Below are 15,377 nucleotides of genomic sequence, written 5' to 3' on the forward strand. Positions count from 1 at the left end.
CATTTTCCATACACACAAAAAGCTTATTTAGCAACAATTATTTGTACACATTTGTTTACATCCCTGTTAGTGAGCATTTCTCCTTCGCCAAGATAATCCGTCCACCTGACAGGTGTGGCGTATCAAGAAGCTGATTTAACAGCATGATCATTACACAGGTGCAACCTTGTGCTGGGCACAATAAAAGGCCACTCTAAAATTGTCACACAACACAATGCCACAGATGTCTCAAGTTTTGAGGGAGCGTGCAATTGGCATGCTGACTGCAGGAATGTCCACCAGATCTTTTGCCAGAGAATATAATGTTAATTTCTCTACCATAAGCCGAGGCACATACATCAGCTGTATGTGACCAGGCGAAAAAACCTTTCCAAGCCAAACCATATCATAACCGCTACACACAGCCTACATCGTTGTCACTATATTAGCTAAAGTAACACCATAGTCAGCATAGCTAATAGAACTAACGCGTTAGTAACTCTGCTACAATCATGCAGTAACGTTAGTGAACAGTCAGTAAGCAGTTACCCTGGCGGGCCCCAGGGACAATACATTTGTCAAACCAAAAGCTTACCTTGACTTGGAAGAGTTCCAGTGTTGTGTTGGAAAGTCATAGCCAGCTAGTTAACATAGCATCCCTCTGTTTGAGAAGGGTGTTTCACTAGGCTACACTAGCTAGCTGCATTTTCTAGCTAAGTAAGTGAATATGAAAGTTTAAAAAATATGACAATCTCTCTCACTCTCTATTTCTCTCTTGCTTCTCTTTCATTTTGGAAGTAATTAACTTCTTCAAAACTGTTCAAATACTGTCTTTCTTTCTCTCTGAATCAACTACTCACCACATTGTATGTACTGCAGTGCTAGCTAGCTGTAGTGTATGCTTTCAGTACTAGATTAATTCTCTGATCCTTTGATTGGGTGGACAACATTGCAGTTCATGCTGCAAGAGCTCTGATAGATTGGAGGACATCCTCCGGAAGTTCTCATAATTATTGTGTAAGTCTATGGAAGGGGGTGAGAACCCTGAGCCTCCTAGGTTTTGTATTGAAGTCAATGTACCCAGAGGAGGAAGGAAGCTAGCTGGCCTCCGGCTACACCATGGTGCTACCCTACAGAGTGTTGTTGAGACTACTGTAGACCTTTGCAAAATTGTGTGTCTTAATCAATTATTTGGTGACATTAATATATTTATAGTTTTATCTAAAAATGATAACTTTTTAAATGTTTTACAATTTTTATTTGTATGAAATTCACTGAGGAGGATAGTCCTCCCCTTCCTCCTCTGAGGAGCCTCCGCGGGTCTCATTGTGAATGTCCATGATGTTGTGGTTGGGGTGATTGGGAGTGCTCAGCCCAGTTCAGCAGCCCATCTGCAGTGCATTATTGTTGGAATGTAAGATAAAAGGGGGAAACACCAGTTATTGTTTTGCCTATCATAGGTTGTGTGAGACCAAACCACACAACCTATGAGAACTCTTTTGTCAGTTTGCGAGGTGGGTTGGAAAGATGCTATTTATTAGAGGGATGAGATGGAGGATAGACCTAGGGATATTCTTTGACTGGACCGACACAGACCCAAAGGGAGGAGGTGAAGGCGTAATTGCACATGTTTTGCACGCACTGCAGCTGTTCCATAACCAAAGGTTGCGCAAGGTAAAGATCAAGTGTTATGGTTATAAAACTTCAGATTTGAGTCACTTCCTGAGTTTCATAAGCTCAGTGAGGAGATCAGAAGATCTTCAGCTGGACTGGCCATGCAGTACAATACGGAGCCTCAAAGCAGATGTTCCAATTTCCCTTTTTTAGATTCAGCTGAGTTCTGTCCCTCGCACTACCGATCTGGATGTTATCAATAGAGAATATGCTTATGTTTATACAGTATAGTGATGATAGGAGGTCCCCTGCACTCTTTAAAGCTCCTTTATAAGAGTATAGTGTAGAGCAGTGGTTCCCAAACTTTTTATAGTCCCGTACCCCTTCAAACATTCAACCTCCAGCAGCGTACCCCCCTCTAGCACCAGGGTCAGTGCACTCTCAAATGTTGTTTTTTTCCATCATTGTAAGTCTGCCACACACACACTATATGATACATTTATTAAACATAAGAATGAGTGTGAGTTTTTGTCATAACCCGGCTTGTGGGAAGTGACAAAGAGCTCTTATAGAACCAGGGCACAAGTAATAATATAACAATAATCAATAATTTTAACTTTATTTAACCATCTTACATATAAAACCTTATTTGTTCATTGAAAACGGTGAATAACTCACCACAGGTTAATGAGAAGGGTGTGCTTGAAAGGATGCACATAACTCTGCAATGTTGGGTTGTGTTGGAGAGAGTCTCTGTCTTGAATAATTTTCCACACACAATGTGCCTGTATTTAATTTTCCTGCTAGTGAGGGCCGAGAATCCACTCTCACATAGGTATGTGGTTGCAAAGGGCATCAGTCTTAACAGCGTGATTTGCCAAGGCAGGATACTCTGAGCGCAGCCTAATCCAGAAACCTGGCAGTGGGTTCTGATTAAATTCAATTTTCACAGAACCGCTTGTTGCAATTTGGATGAGGCTCTCTTGTTCAGATATCGGTAAGTGGACTGGAGGCAGGGCATGAAAGGGATAACGAATCCAGTTGTTTGTGTCGTCCGTTTCAGGAAAGTACCTGCATAATTGTGCACCCAACTCACTCAGGTGCTTCTCTAAATCACATTTGACATTGTCCGTAAGCTTGAGTTCATTTCCACACAAAAAAATCATACAATTATGGAAAGACCTGTGTGTTCTCCTTGTTAATGCAGACAGAGAAGAGCTCCAACTTCTTAATCATAGCCTCAATTTTGTCCCGCACATTGAATATAGTTGCGGAGAGTCCCTGTAATCCTAGATTCAGATCATTCAGGCAAGAAAAAAACATCACCCAGATAGGCCAGTTGTGTGAGAAATTTGTCATCATGCAAGTGGTCAGACAAGTGAAAATGATGGTCAGTAAAGAAAACTTTAAGCTCGTCTCTCAATTTAAAAAAACATGTCAATACATTACCCCTTGATAACCAGCGTACTTCTGTATGTTGTAAAAGCGTTACATGGTCGCTGCCCATATCATTGCATAGTGCAGAAAATACACAAGAGTTCAGGGGCCTTGCTTTAACAAAGTTAACAATTTTCACTGTAGTGTCCAAAACGTCTTTCAAGCTGCCAGGCATTCCCTTGGCAGCAAGAGCCTCTCCGTGGATGCTGTAGTGTACCCAAGTGGCGTCGGGAGCAACTGCTTGCACGCGCGTTACCACTCCACTATGTCTCCCTGTCATGGCTTTTGCGCCATCAGTACAGATACCAACATGAGCAGCAGCTACGTTTGGCTACATACGGACCCTTAGTGGAATTCCCGCGAGAGAGTAACTGTTAATGTGGTTGGATGTTAATTATTTGACTAGGCTACCTGTATTTGACATTCTGTTGTTATTTCGCTGAACACTAGATGGTTTAATTGTATTTTTGGCAATGAAACAAGGCTGCTCAGGCGAGAGAAAAAAACTCACCCAAATGTATAGCCCAGTTGGAAAATATAAATGGATTGCATTGCGCGTACCCCTGGGAGTTTGGGACTTTACAGAGTGTAATATATATATATATATATATATATATATATATATATATATATATATATACAGTGGGGAGAACAAGTATTTGATACACTGCCGATTTTGCAGGTTTTCCTACTTACAAAGCATGTAGAGGTCTGTAATTTTTATCATAGGTACACTTCAACTGTGAGAGATGGAATCTAAAACAAAAATCCAGAAAATCACATTGTATGATTTTTAAGTAATTAATTTGCATTTTATTGCATGACATAAGTATTTGATACATCAGAAAAGCAGAACTTAATATTAGGTACAGAAACCTTTGTTTGCAATTACAGAGATCATACGTTTCCTGTAGTTCTTGACCAGGTTTGCACACACTGCAGCAGGGATTTTGGCCCACTCCTCCATACAGACCTTCTCCAGATCCTTCAGGTTTCGGGGCTGTCGCTGGGCAATACGGACTTTCAGCTCCCTCCAAAGATATTCTTTTGGGTTCAGGTCTGGAGACTGGCTAGGCCACTCCAGGACCTTGAGATGCTTCTTACGGAGCCACTCCTTAGTTGCCCTGGCTGTGTTTTTGGGTCGTTGTCATGCTGGAAGACCCAGCCACGACCCATCTTCAATGCTCTTACTGAGGGAAGGAGGTTGTTGGCCAAGATCTCGCGATACATGGCCCCATCCATCCTCCCCTCAATACGGTGCAGTCGTCCTGTCCCCTTTGCAGAAAAGCATCCCCAAATAATTATGTTTCCACCTCCATGCTTCACGGTTGGGATGGTGTTCTTGGGGTTGTACTCATCCTTCTTCTTCCTCCAAACACGGCGAGTGGAGTTTAGACCAAAAAGCTCTATTTTTGTCTCATCAGACCACATGACCTTCTCCCATTCCTCCTCTGGATCATCCAGATGGTCATTGGCAAACTTCAGACGGGCCTGGACATGCGCTGGCTTGAGCAGGGGGACCTTGCGTGCGCTGCAGGATTTTAACCCATGACGGCGTAGTGTGTTACTAATGGTTTTCTTTGAAACGGTGGTCCCAGCTCTCTTCAGGTCATTGACCAGGTCCTGCCGTGTAGTTCTGGGCTGATCCCTCAACTTCCTCATGATCATTGATGCCCCACGAGGTGAGATCTTGCATGGAGCCCCAGACCGAGGGTGATTGACCGTCATCTTGAACTTCTTCCATTTTCTAATAATTGCGCCAACAGTTGTTGCCTTCTCACCAAGCTGCTTGCCTATTGTCCTGTAGCCCATCCCAGCCTTGTGCAGGTCTACAATTTTATCCCTGATGTCCTTACACAGCTCTCTTGTCTTGGCCATTGTGGAGAGGTTGGAGTCTGTTTGATTGAGTGTGTGGACAGGTGTCTTTTATACAGGTAACGAGTTCAAACAGGTGCAGTTAATACAGGTAATGAGTGGAGAACAGGAGGGCTTCTTAAAGAAAAACGAACAGGTCTGTGAGAGCCGGAATTCTTACTGGTTGGTAGGTGATCAAATACTTATGTCATGCAATAAAATGCAAATTAATTACTTAAAAATCATACAATGTGATTTTCTGGATTTTTGTTTTAGATTCCGTCTCTCACAGTTGAAGTGTACCTATGATAAAAATTACAGACCTCTACATGCTTTGTAAGTAGGAAAACCTGCAAAATTGACAGTGTATCAAATACTTGTTCTCCCCACTGTATATATATAGTGGGGAGAACAAGTATTTGATACACTGCCAATTTTGCAGGTTTTCCTACTTACAAAACATGTAGAGGTCTGTAATTTTTATCATAGGTACACTTCAACTGTGAGAGACGGAATCTAAAACAAAAATCCAGAAAATCACATTGTATGATTTTTAAGTAATTAATTTGCATTTTATTGCATGACATAAGTATTTGATCACCTACCAACCAGTAAGAATTCCGGCTCTCACAGACCTGTTAGTTTTTCTTTAAGAAGCCCTCCTGTTCTCCACTCATTACCTGTATTAACTGCACCTGTTTGAACTCGTTACCTGTATAAAAGACACCTGTCCACACACTCAATCAAACAGACTCCAACCTCTCCACAATGGCCAAGACCAGAGAGCTGTGTAAGGACATCAGGGATAAAATTGTAGACCTGCACAAGGCTGGGATGGGCTACAGGACAATAGGCAAGCAGCTTGGTGAGAAGGCAACAACTGTTGGCGCAATTATTAGAAAATGGAAGAAGTTCAAGATGACGGTCAATCACCCTCGGTCTGGGGCTCCATGCAAGATCTCACCTCGTGGGGCATCAATGATCATGAGGAAGGTGAGGGATTAGCCCAGAACTACACGGCAGGACCTGGTCAATGACCTGAAGAGAGCTGGGACCACAGTCTCAAAGTAAACCATTAGTAACACACTACGCCGTCATAGATTAAAATCCTGCAGTGCACGCAAGGTCCCCCTGCTCAAGCCAGCGCATGTCCAGGCCCGTCTGAAAATTGCCAATGACCATCTGGATGATCCAGAGGAGGAATGGGAGAAGGTCATGTGGTCTGATGAGACAAAAATAGAGCTTTTTGGTCTAAACTCCACTCGCCGTGTTTGGAGGAAGAAGAAGGATGAGTACAACCCCAAGAACACCATCCCAACCGTGAAGCCTGGATGTGGAAACATCATTCTTTGGGGATGCTTTTCTGCAAAGGGGACAGGACGACTGCACCGTATTGAGGGGAGGATGGATGGGGCCATGTATCGCGAGATCTTGGCCAACAACCTCCTTCCCTCAGTAAAAGCATTGAAGATGGGTCGTGGCTGGGTCTTCCAGCATGACAACAACCCGAAACACACAGCCAGGGCAACTAAGGAGTGGCTCCGTAAGAAGCATCTCAAGGTCCTGGAGTGGCCTAGCCAGTCTCCAGACATGAACCCAATAGAAAATCTTTGGAGGGAGCTGAAAGTCCGTATTGCCCAGCGACAGCCCCGAAACCTGAAGGATCTGGAGAAGATCTGTATGGAGGAGTGGGCCAAAATCCCTGCTGCAGTGTGTGCAAACCTGGTCAAGAACTACAGGAAACGTATGATCTCTGTAATTGCAAACAAAGGCTTCTGTACCAAATATTAAGGTCTGCTTTTCGGATGTATCAAATACTTATGTCATGCAATAAAATGCAAATTAATTACTTAAAAATCATACAATGTGATTTTCTGGATTTTTGTTTAAGATTCCGCCTCTCACAGTTGAAGTGTACCTATGATAAAAATTACAGACCTCTACATGCTTTGTAAGTAGGAAAACCTGCAAAATCGGCAGTGTATCAAATACTTCTTCTCCCCACTGTATATGTACATGCACAGTATAGTGCTTAGACTTTGAGCAAACATTTTATACAGATAGATATGCCCACTGTTCCAGTCCAAGCCAAAATAATCATTTTCCTACCCAGAAGTATTTGGAAATATTTCGGGGCTTGTGGCAAATATATAACCCTGTATGTGTTTGATGTTTCCCAGGCCAGGAGAATCCAGACAGTCTGCGCCACAGATACAACTTTATTGCTGACGTGGTTGAGAAGATTGCTCCTGCTGTGGTTCATATTGAACTCTACCGCAAGTAAGAACCTCTCTTCTCTGCATCACATTCACACACACGCACACACACACAAAACAACACACACACACACACACACACACACACACACACACACCAACACACAGAAACATCGAACATGAAAAAATACTACAGTGTATACTGTAATATTTACTGTAGTATACTGTAGTATTTCGAGTTTACTATAGTATACATACTGTAGTAAAAAAAGAGCAGTATATACTGTAGTTTTACTGTCATGTTTTTGCAGACTGTAGTATGGTATACTGTAGTATTTACTGTAGTGTTTTTGCGGACTGTAGTACGGTATACTGTAGTATTTACTGTAGTGTTTTTGCGGACTGTAGTACGGTATACTGTAGTATTTACTGTAGTGTTTTTGCGGACTGTAGTACGGTATACTGTAGTATTTACTGTAGTGTTTTTGCGGACTGTAGTACGGTATACTGTAGTACGGTATACTGTAGTGTTTTTGCGGACAGTTGTTTACTGTAGTGTTTACTGTAGTCTTTTTGGGGACATTACTGTACTGTTTGCTAAAGTGGTTTTGTTTTATTATCTTTGACATAGAGGTGTGGTCTTTCTCCTACTGGAGAAGTACTAAAAGAGCTAATGTGCCATAACATGTAGGTAGGACTGGGTTCTGAACGGAGAGGTCAGAGCTTCTGCTCTTTTCTATATCCTTTAGGGAACACAATATATGGTGTATACTTGGCATATAGGTTTCTCACTTATGGCACAAATTAGGGTTGTGTTTTTGTCGACTGTAGTGTTTTTGTTGACATTTCTGTAGTATTCACTACAGTGTTTTTTTATTGTAGTATTTACTATAGTACTCTACAGTATACTACCAAATGCTATATTACGTACTACACATGATCGAGGGATACAACAGTGTGTAGTATACTATTCTACAGTATACTACAGTTTACTACAGAATTCTATAGTAAGTGCTGTAGTATTCTATAGTAAACTGTATTTTTGTTTGTGGGATGGCCAGGTCTGACAGACCAAGCACACACACACACACACACACACACACACACACACACACACACACACACACACACACACACACACACACACACACACACACACACACACACACACACACACACACACACACACACACACACACTCACACTGACCACAGTAGAACAGGTACTGTATCTCATGCGGTTTTTCCCAGTAAAAGTTAAAGAAAGTGACCAATTTCACTCTAAGGTATATAGGAGTGGATGGAGTGTTAGACAAGTAACGTTATAGACCTATATTAAACACTGTAGATCTCCCACCAGATCTCCTGCCTGTCACAGCTGTGTACATAGTTGTCTGCCTGACTCAGGACCTTGTATAAATTGTTTACAAAGTTGATCCTGCTGTTGCTATGAGGACACAAACATTCTCCCGCCCTACTGTTGATAAACACATCATCAGGTTATTCATTCAAGGGATCTTTAAGAGGGGCTTTGAGCTAAATGGTATACAGTATGTTTTGCAGTACCATCTGGTCTTCTGCTCATGGACGTGGATTTACAGATATTGCAGAACATATGCTTTGGCCGATTTTCTGAAATTGTTCTACTACAGGACATCACAGAGCTTGGTTGCAGGCACTTCAAACAGTCTTAGGTGGAACAGTTTTAGGTGAAAACCAATGAAGGATGTTTCCCTGTCTCGCTATCTTTCACCCTGTCTCTCTGTCTCGCACCTTTGTCACCCTGTCTTTCTGTCTCACCCTCTGCCTCCCTGTCTCACCCTCTGTCTCCTGTCTCTGTCCTCTGTCTCCTGTCTCTGTCCTCTTCCCAGGATGGTATTCTCTAAGCGGGAGGTGGCAGTGGCCAGTGGTTCTGGCTTTGTAGTGTCAGAGGACGGCCTGATCGTGACCAACGCCCACGTGGTGGCCAATAAGCACCGGGTGAAGGTGGAGCTGAAGAGTGGCGCTACCTTCGACGCCAAGATCAAAGACGTGGACGAGAAGGCCGACATCGCCCTCATCAAGATCGACGTCCCGGTAAGCCCTGTTACCTCTCTCCAAGCCTCTCTTCTTCAGCAGTCTCTGAATGCACCGGTGCTTCTGTTTACCTCAACCTCCCTTTTCTCTCTCTTTTTCACTCCCTCCTTCCCTATCTCTCTTTCACTCTTGTTCTCTCTCTCTCTCTCTCTCTCTCTCTCTCTCTCTCTCTCTCTCTCTCTCTCTCTCTCTCTCTCTCTCTCTCTCTCTCTCTCTCTCGCCCTCACTATCTCTCTCCCCCTCTCTCTCTCTCTCTCTCTCTCTTGCTTTCTCTCTGAGATGATGCCAGAGAACAGGAATGTGATGGAGAGATTTTAACAGTGGCTCTGAATGGTCAAGACAAATAACATCAGTCTTTCACAGATTGTCATTCATCTGCTCACACAGACTGGATTAATTTATGGCTGACAAATCCCTGCATGAAAATACTTTTTCATATCATTCTTGGTGCCGTCTAGGTTTAATTTGAGCTAGGTCAGATCGTTGAAATAGGACACCTCAGCAACAAACATGATGAATTGTGAGAATGTGTATCTGTGATAATAGGGTCGTTTTTTTGGTATGATTTAGATTGAATTAACAGTTTTTCATCTTTGGTCCAGTTTGTTCTAATAACTAGGGGTCAACATTATGTTTTATATGTCTGCTTCTCCCTACTATTACCAAAAGAGTAATCACCCAGTTGGGGGTTAGAGCTGTTTGGGTGTCAAGGAGGAAAATGTTCCTCTGTGTGTGTGAACCAGTCCCAGGCTTAGTTCCAATGAACTAGTCCCAGAAGACTGAAGACTGGAGGAAGTGTGTGTGTGTGTGTGTGTGTGTGTGTGTGTGTGTGTGTGTGTGTGTGTGTGTGTGTGTGTGTGTGTGTGTGTGTGTGTGTGTGTGTGTGTGTGTGTGTGTGTGTGTGTGTGTGTGTGTGTGTGTGTGTTTGAAGGGGTGTATCTAGAGCATAGGGTGTCTAACTCCCCTACACTGGCCGGCTCCTGTGCCACGTTACTGTGAGTCCTCCCAGACAAGCCTCTGGCTGACTCCTGGATGCTGCTCAATAGCGTGTCACGTTTTATGTGATTTGCAACTGAAAGTGTCAACATTATAAATCCACTTCTGAAAGGTTTTATTGTTTGTCTCTGAGCATAGACAGTGTATTTTTACTTCCATAATGACTTCAAGTCATTATAAGTTAGAAACCTAAATTGTCGAAAGTCATTAAACCGACAATTACACTGTAATAACCTCACCAACAACACAAAGAGAACCCTTAGGAGGGAATCCAAGGACTGACGGACCCCTTCCAGACAGAGTGGTCAAACTCCCTGACCCTGTCTTGGAGTGTGAGGTGGAACGATTACACTGCGTTGGTGTAATGGCGGAGGACCGTCCTCAAAGCGGAGTGGGAGCAACACTGATGTACTCCTGCGAGGCATATAGCTGCATGTGCTGTGGCTCGCTCGCTGCTCTGTTTCCATTGCGTCAAAGGATGAGTCTGTACAGGCTTTGACAGACAGTGAAGAGAAATGGTCTCCTGTTGGCAACAAGGACAGGATTCTGTTTCTCTGTTTCTCTCCCCGCTCAGTGACTTGGAGCCCAGGAAATCTTAAGTCTTATTAGATACAACCGGGAAGAACTATTGGATATAAGTTCAACGTCCGAAGTGGATCCTCTGTTCGGACCACCACCCAGGACAATGGATCTAATTCCAGTAGGCGATCCAAAACAACTACGCCGCAGAAGGGGCAGACGAAGCGGTCATCTAGTCAGGCTCCGTAGACGTGCACATCGCACACCGCTCCCGAGAATACTACTAGCCAATGTCCAGTCTCTTGACAACAAGGTAGACGAAATTTGAGCAAGGGTTGCCTTCCAGAGAGACATCTGAGATTGTAACATTCTTTGTTTCACGGAAACATGGCACTCTCGGGATATGTTGTTGGAATCGGTTCAGCCACCGGGCTTCTCCATGTATTGCGCCGACAGAGATAAACACTTCTCTGGGAACAGGAAGGGCGGGGGTGTATGCTTTATGATTAACAACTCATGGTGTAATCATAACAACATACAGGAACTCAAGTCCTTTTGCTCACCCGATCTAGAATTCCTTACAATCAAGTGCCAGCCATTTGACCTACCAAGAGAATTTTCGTCAGTTATAGTCACAGCTGTGTACATTCCCCCTCAAGCAGACACCAAGACGGCCATCAAGGAACTTCACTGGACTATATGCAAACTGGAAACCATACATCCTGAGGCTGCAGTTATTGTAGCTGGGGAAATCCACAAATCCGAACACGACGCCATCTTGCTCCTTCCGTCTTATAGGGAGAAACTCAAACATGATGTACCATTGACGAGAACCATTCAACGCTGGTCCAACCAATCGGAAGCCACTCTTCAATATTGTTTTGATCACGTGGACTGGAATATGTTCCCGTCAGCCTCAGAGAACAACATCAACCTATACGTTGACTCGGTGAGTGCGTTTATAAAGAAGTGCATTGGAGATGTTGTACCCACTGTGACTATTAAAACCTACCCTAACCAGAAATCGTGGATGGATGTCGGCATTCGTGCAAAACTGAAAGTGCAATCCACCGCATTTAACCATGGAAATAGGTCTGGGAAAATGTCTGAATATAAACAGTGTAGCTATTCCCTCCACAAGACAAACAAATAAGCGAAATGCCAGTACAGAGACAAGGTGGAGTTGCAATTCATCAGCTCAGACACGTATGTGGCAGGGTCTACAGGAAATTACAGACTACAAAAAGAAATCCAGCCACCGACGTCACGGACACCGACGTCACGCTTCCAGACAAACTAAACACCTTCTTTGCCCGCTTTGAGGATAATACAGTGCCACCGTCGCAGCCCACTAACAAGGACTGCGCCCCCCCTCCTTCTCCGTGGCTGACGTGAGTAAAACATTTAAACGTGTTAACCCGCGCAAGGCTGCTTGCCCAGACGGCTTCCCTAGCCTCGTTCTCAAAGCATGCTCAGACCAGCTGACTGGTGTGTTTACGGACATATTCAATCGCTCCCTATCCCAGTCTGTTGTCCCCACAAGCTTCAAGATGGCTACCATTGTTCCTGTACCCAAGAAGGCAAAGATAACTTATCTAAATGATCTGCAATCGCCATCACACTGCACACTGCCCTATCCCATCTGGACAAGAGGAATACATTTACATTTTACATTTACATTTATACCTATGTAAGAATGCTGTTCATTGACTACAGCTCAGCATTCAACACCATAGTACCTTCCAAGCTCATCATCAAGCTGGAGGCCCTGGGTCTCAACCCCGCCCTGTGCAATTGGGTCCTGGACTTTCTGACGGGCCGCCCCCAGGTAGTGAAGGTAGTAAACAACATCTCCACTTCGCTGACCCTCAACACTGGGGCCCTACAACAGTGCATGCTCAGCCCCTTCCTATACTCCCTGTTCACCCATGAATGTGTGGCCATGCACGCCTCCAACTCAATCATCAAGTTTGCAGACGACACAACAGTAGTGGGCTTGATTACCAACAATGAGGAGACAGTCTACAGGGAGAAAGTGGGGGCACTCGGAGTGTGGTGTCAGGAAAACAACCTCTCACGCAACATCAACAGAGGATCATGGACTTCAGGAAACAGCAGAGGGAGCACCCCCTAACCACATTGAAGGGACAGCAGTGAAGAAGGTGGAAAGTTTTAAGTTCCTCTGCGTACACATCACAGACAAACTGAAATGGTCCACCCACACAGACAGTGTGGTGAAGAAGGCGCAACAGCGCCTCTTCAACCTCAGGAGGCTGAAGAAATTTGGCTTGTCACCCAAAACCCTGAAAAACTTTTACAGATGCACAATCGAGAGCATCCTGTCGGGCTGTATCACCGCCTGGTACGGCAACTGCACCGCCCTCAACCGCAAGGCTCTCCAGAGGATAATGCGGTCTGCACAACACATCCCCGGGGGCAATCTACCTGCCCTCCATGACACCTATAGCACCCGATGTCACAGGAAGGCCAAAAAGATCATCAAGGACATCAACCACCCAAGCCACTGCCTGTTTACCCCGCTACCATCCAGAAGGCAAGGTCAGTACAGGTGCATCAAAGCTGGAACTGAGAGACTGAAAAACAGCTTCTATCTCAAGGCCATCAGACTGCTAAACAGCAATCACTAACTCAGAGAGGCTGCTGCCTACATTGAGACCCAATAACTGGCCACTTTAATAAATGGACCACTAGTCACTTTATACAAATCACTCTAAATAATGCCACTTTAATAATGTTTGCATATCTTACATTACTCATATCACATGTATATTTTATTTTTATTTTTTTTATTTTACCATTATTTTACCAGGTAAGTTGACTGAGAACACATTCTCATTTGCAGCAACAACCTGGGGAATAGTTACAGGGGAGAGGAGGGGGATGAATGAGCCAATTGTAAACTGGGGATTATTAGGTGACCGTGATGGTTGAGGGCCAGACTGGGAATTTAGCCAGGACACCAGGGTTAACACCCCTACTCTTACAATAAGTGCCATGGGATCTTTAATGACCTCAGAGAGTCAGGACACCCGTTTAACGTCCCATCCGAAAGACGGCACCCTACACAGAGCAGTGTCCCCAATCACTGCCCTGGGGCATTGGGATCTTTGTTTAGACCAGAGGAAAGAGTGCCTCCTACTGGCCCTCCAACACCACTTCCAGCAGCACCTGGTCTCCCATCCAGGGACTGACCAGGACCAACCCTGCTTAGCTTCAGAAGCAAGCCAGCAGTGGTATGCAGGGTGGTATGCTGCTGGCATATACTGTATTTTATACCATCTATTGCACCTTGCCTATGCCGCTCGGCCATCGCTCATCCATTTACGACATGTACATATTCTCTTTCACCCCTTTAGATTTGTGTGTATCTTGTAGTTGTTGGGGAATTGTTAGATTACTTGTTAGATATTACTGCACTGTCGGAACTAGAAGCACAAGCATTTCGCTACACTCGAATTAACATCTGCTAACCATGTGTATGTGACCAATAAAATTGGATTTGATTTGATCTTGTATTGACTATAATAACAACTAGATGGTTGATGATAAAGTAAGTACTAGATGTTGTACATGACTGTATTATAATTATATGGATTGCTTGGGATATATCCTGTACATGTCTAGGTCTCCGTGAACTTTAGAGGAAGCCTGGAAATCAGTGGTAAATGACTGATCCTCTGTGACAAGAATTACAGTCCTCCATTGCATAGCTTATTGACAATGATCAAACATGTTTTCGGGAGTGCATTAATATTTTCACTGATGCTATCTGCACACTATATAATTATGGCCCTTAGGACTTGGCTGAGGAAGTTCGCTAATTGTAACGCTTGGATCGGCAGGGCGTTAGCTGATATCAGAGGGGAATATGTTTAAGGCTATTAAGCTTGTAGAGTGCATAGGGCTCTATTTTAACAAACCTAACGCTTTGAACACACCTGACAGCGTAATTGCATTTTGGTACACCAGAATTACATTCATTTCCAATGAAACGCTGCGTTTGCCTTGCAGCATTCCGTTGCAGAGGCAGTTGCAGTGCGTTGGGTGTGGTGCATACGTTGGATTTATCATTGGAAATAAATCGAATTCTGGTGTACTAAAATGCAATGATGCTGTCGGTGCGTTCGAAGCGTAAGCTCAGACGGTAGGGTCATAGGTTCAGGGGTGTGTCAGAAATATTTTAGCTATTTTCCCCATCACCATTGTCGGCGCACTTGCTGGCATTGGCGCGAAAGGAATGGGTTGATGAATAAACAAGTTGTGAGTTTGTCGAGTCTTGGCCCCTCACTGGCCAATCAGAACGTGTTCCATGGCGAAATATGTGGTTGTATGTAATTTTATGTATTGCCTTGGAATCAATTCCAAGGTTAGTCAAATGGTTTACAGAAACAAATTAACAAAATGTAGACCTTTCCCATCTTTGCTAAATAAATGAACTTGAACCCATTTGCAGACCATATTGTTCTAAGTAATTGCGTGGCTTCAATATAATTCCCACTGATATAGGGGCTAGGCCTACTGTAAATTGATTTATGGCTGAGCAGGGACATGCCAAACGTTGTCAATAAACAATATTAAATTAATTAATTATAAGGGCTAAAAAGAGAACATATATTTATAATCAAATTCTAAACAAAACGAAACAACAACTTGTTTTAAATAGGCT

General features: G+C 43.7%; 1 protein-coding gene across 2 annotated transcripts in view; it reads left to right on the forward strand.

The window, feature by feature from the left end:
• htra1b (HtrA serine peptidase 1b) overlaps positions 1-15,377 on the forward strand; it is a 36,364-nt gene that overhangs the window by 5,822 nt on the left and 15,165 nt on the right. For both annotated transcript variants that reach the window (XM_071391757.1, XM_071391758.1), the window contains exons 2-3: positions 7,065-7,164; positions 8,971-9,175. In XM_071391757.1, coding sequence (XP_071247858.1) covers positions 7,065-7,164; positions 8,971-9,175 — 305 coding nt within the window. The remainder of the gene's footprint in view (positions 1-7,064; positions 7,165-8,970; positions 9,176-15,377) is intronic.

The sequence above is a fragment of the Salvelinus alpinus genome, chromosome 3 (genome assembly GCF_045679555.1).
Source record: "Salvelinus alpinus chromosome 3, SLU_Salpinus.1, whole genome shotgun sequence".
Taxonomy (NCBI): domain Eukaryota; kingdom Metazoa; phylum Chordata; class Actinopteri; order Salmoniformes; family Salmonidae; genus Salvelinus; species Salvelinus alpinus.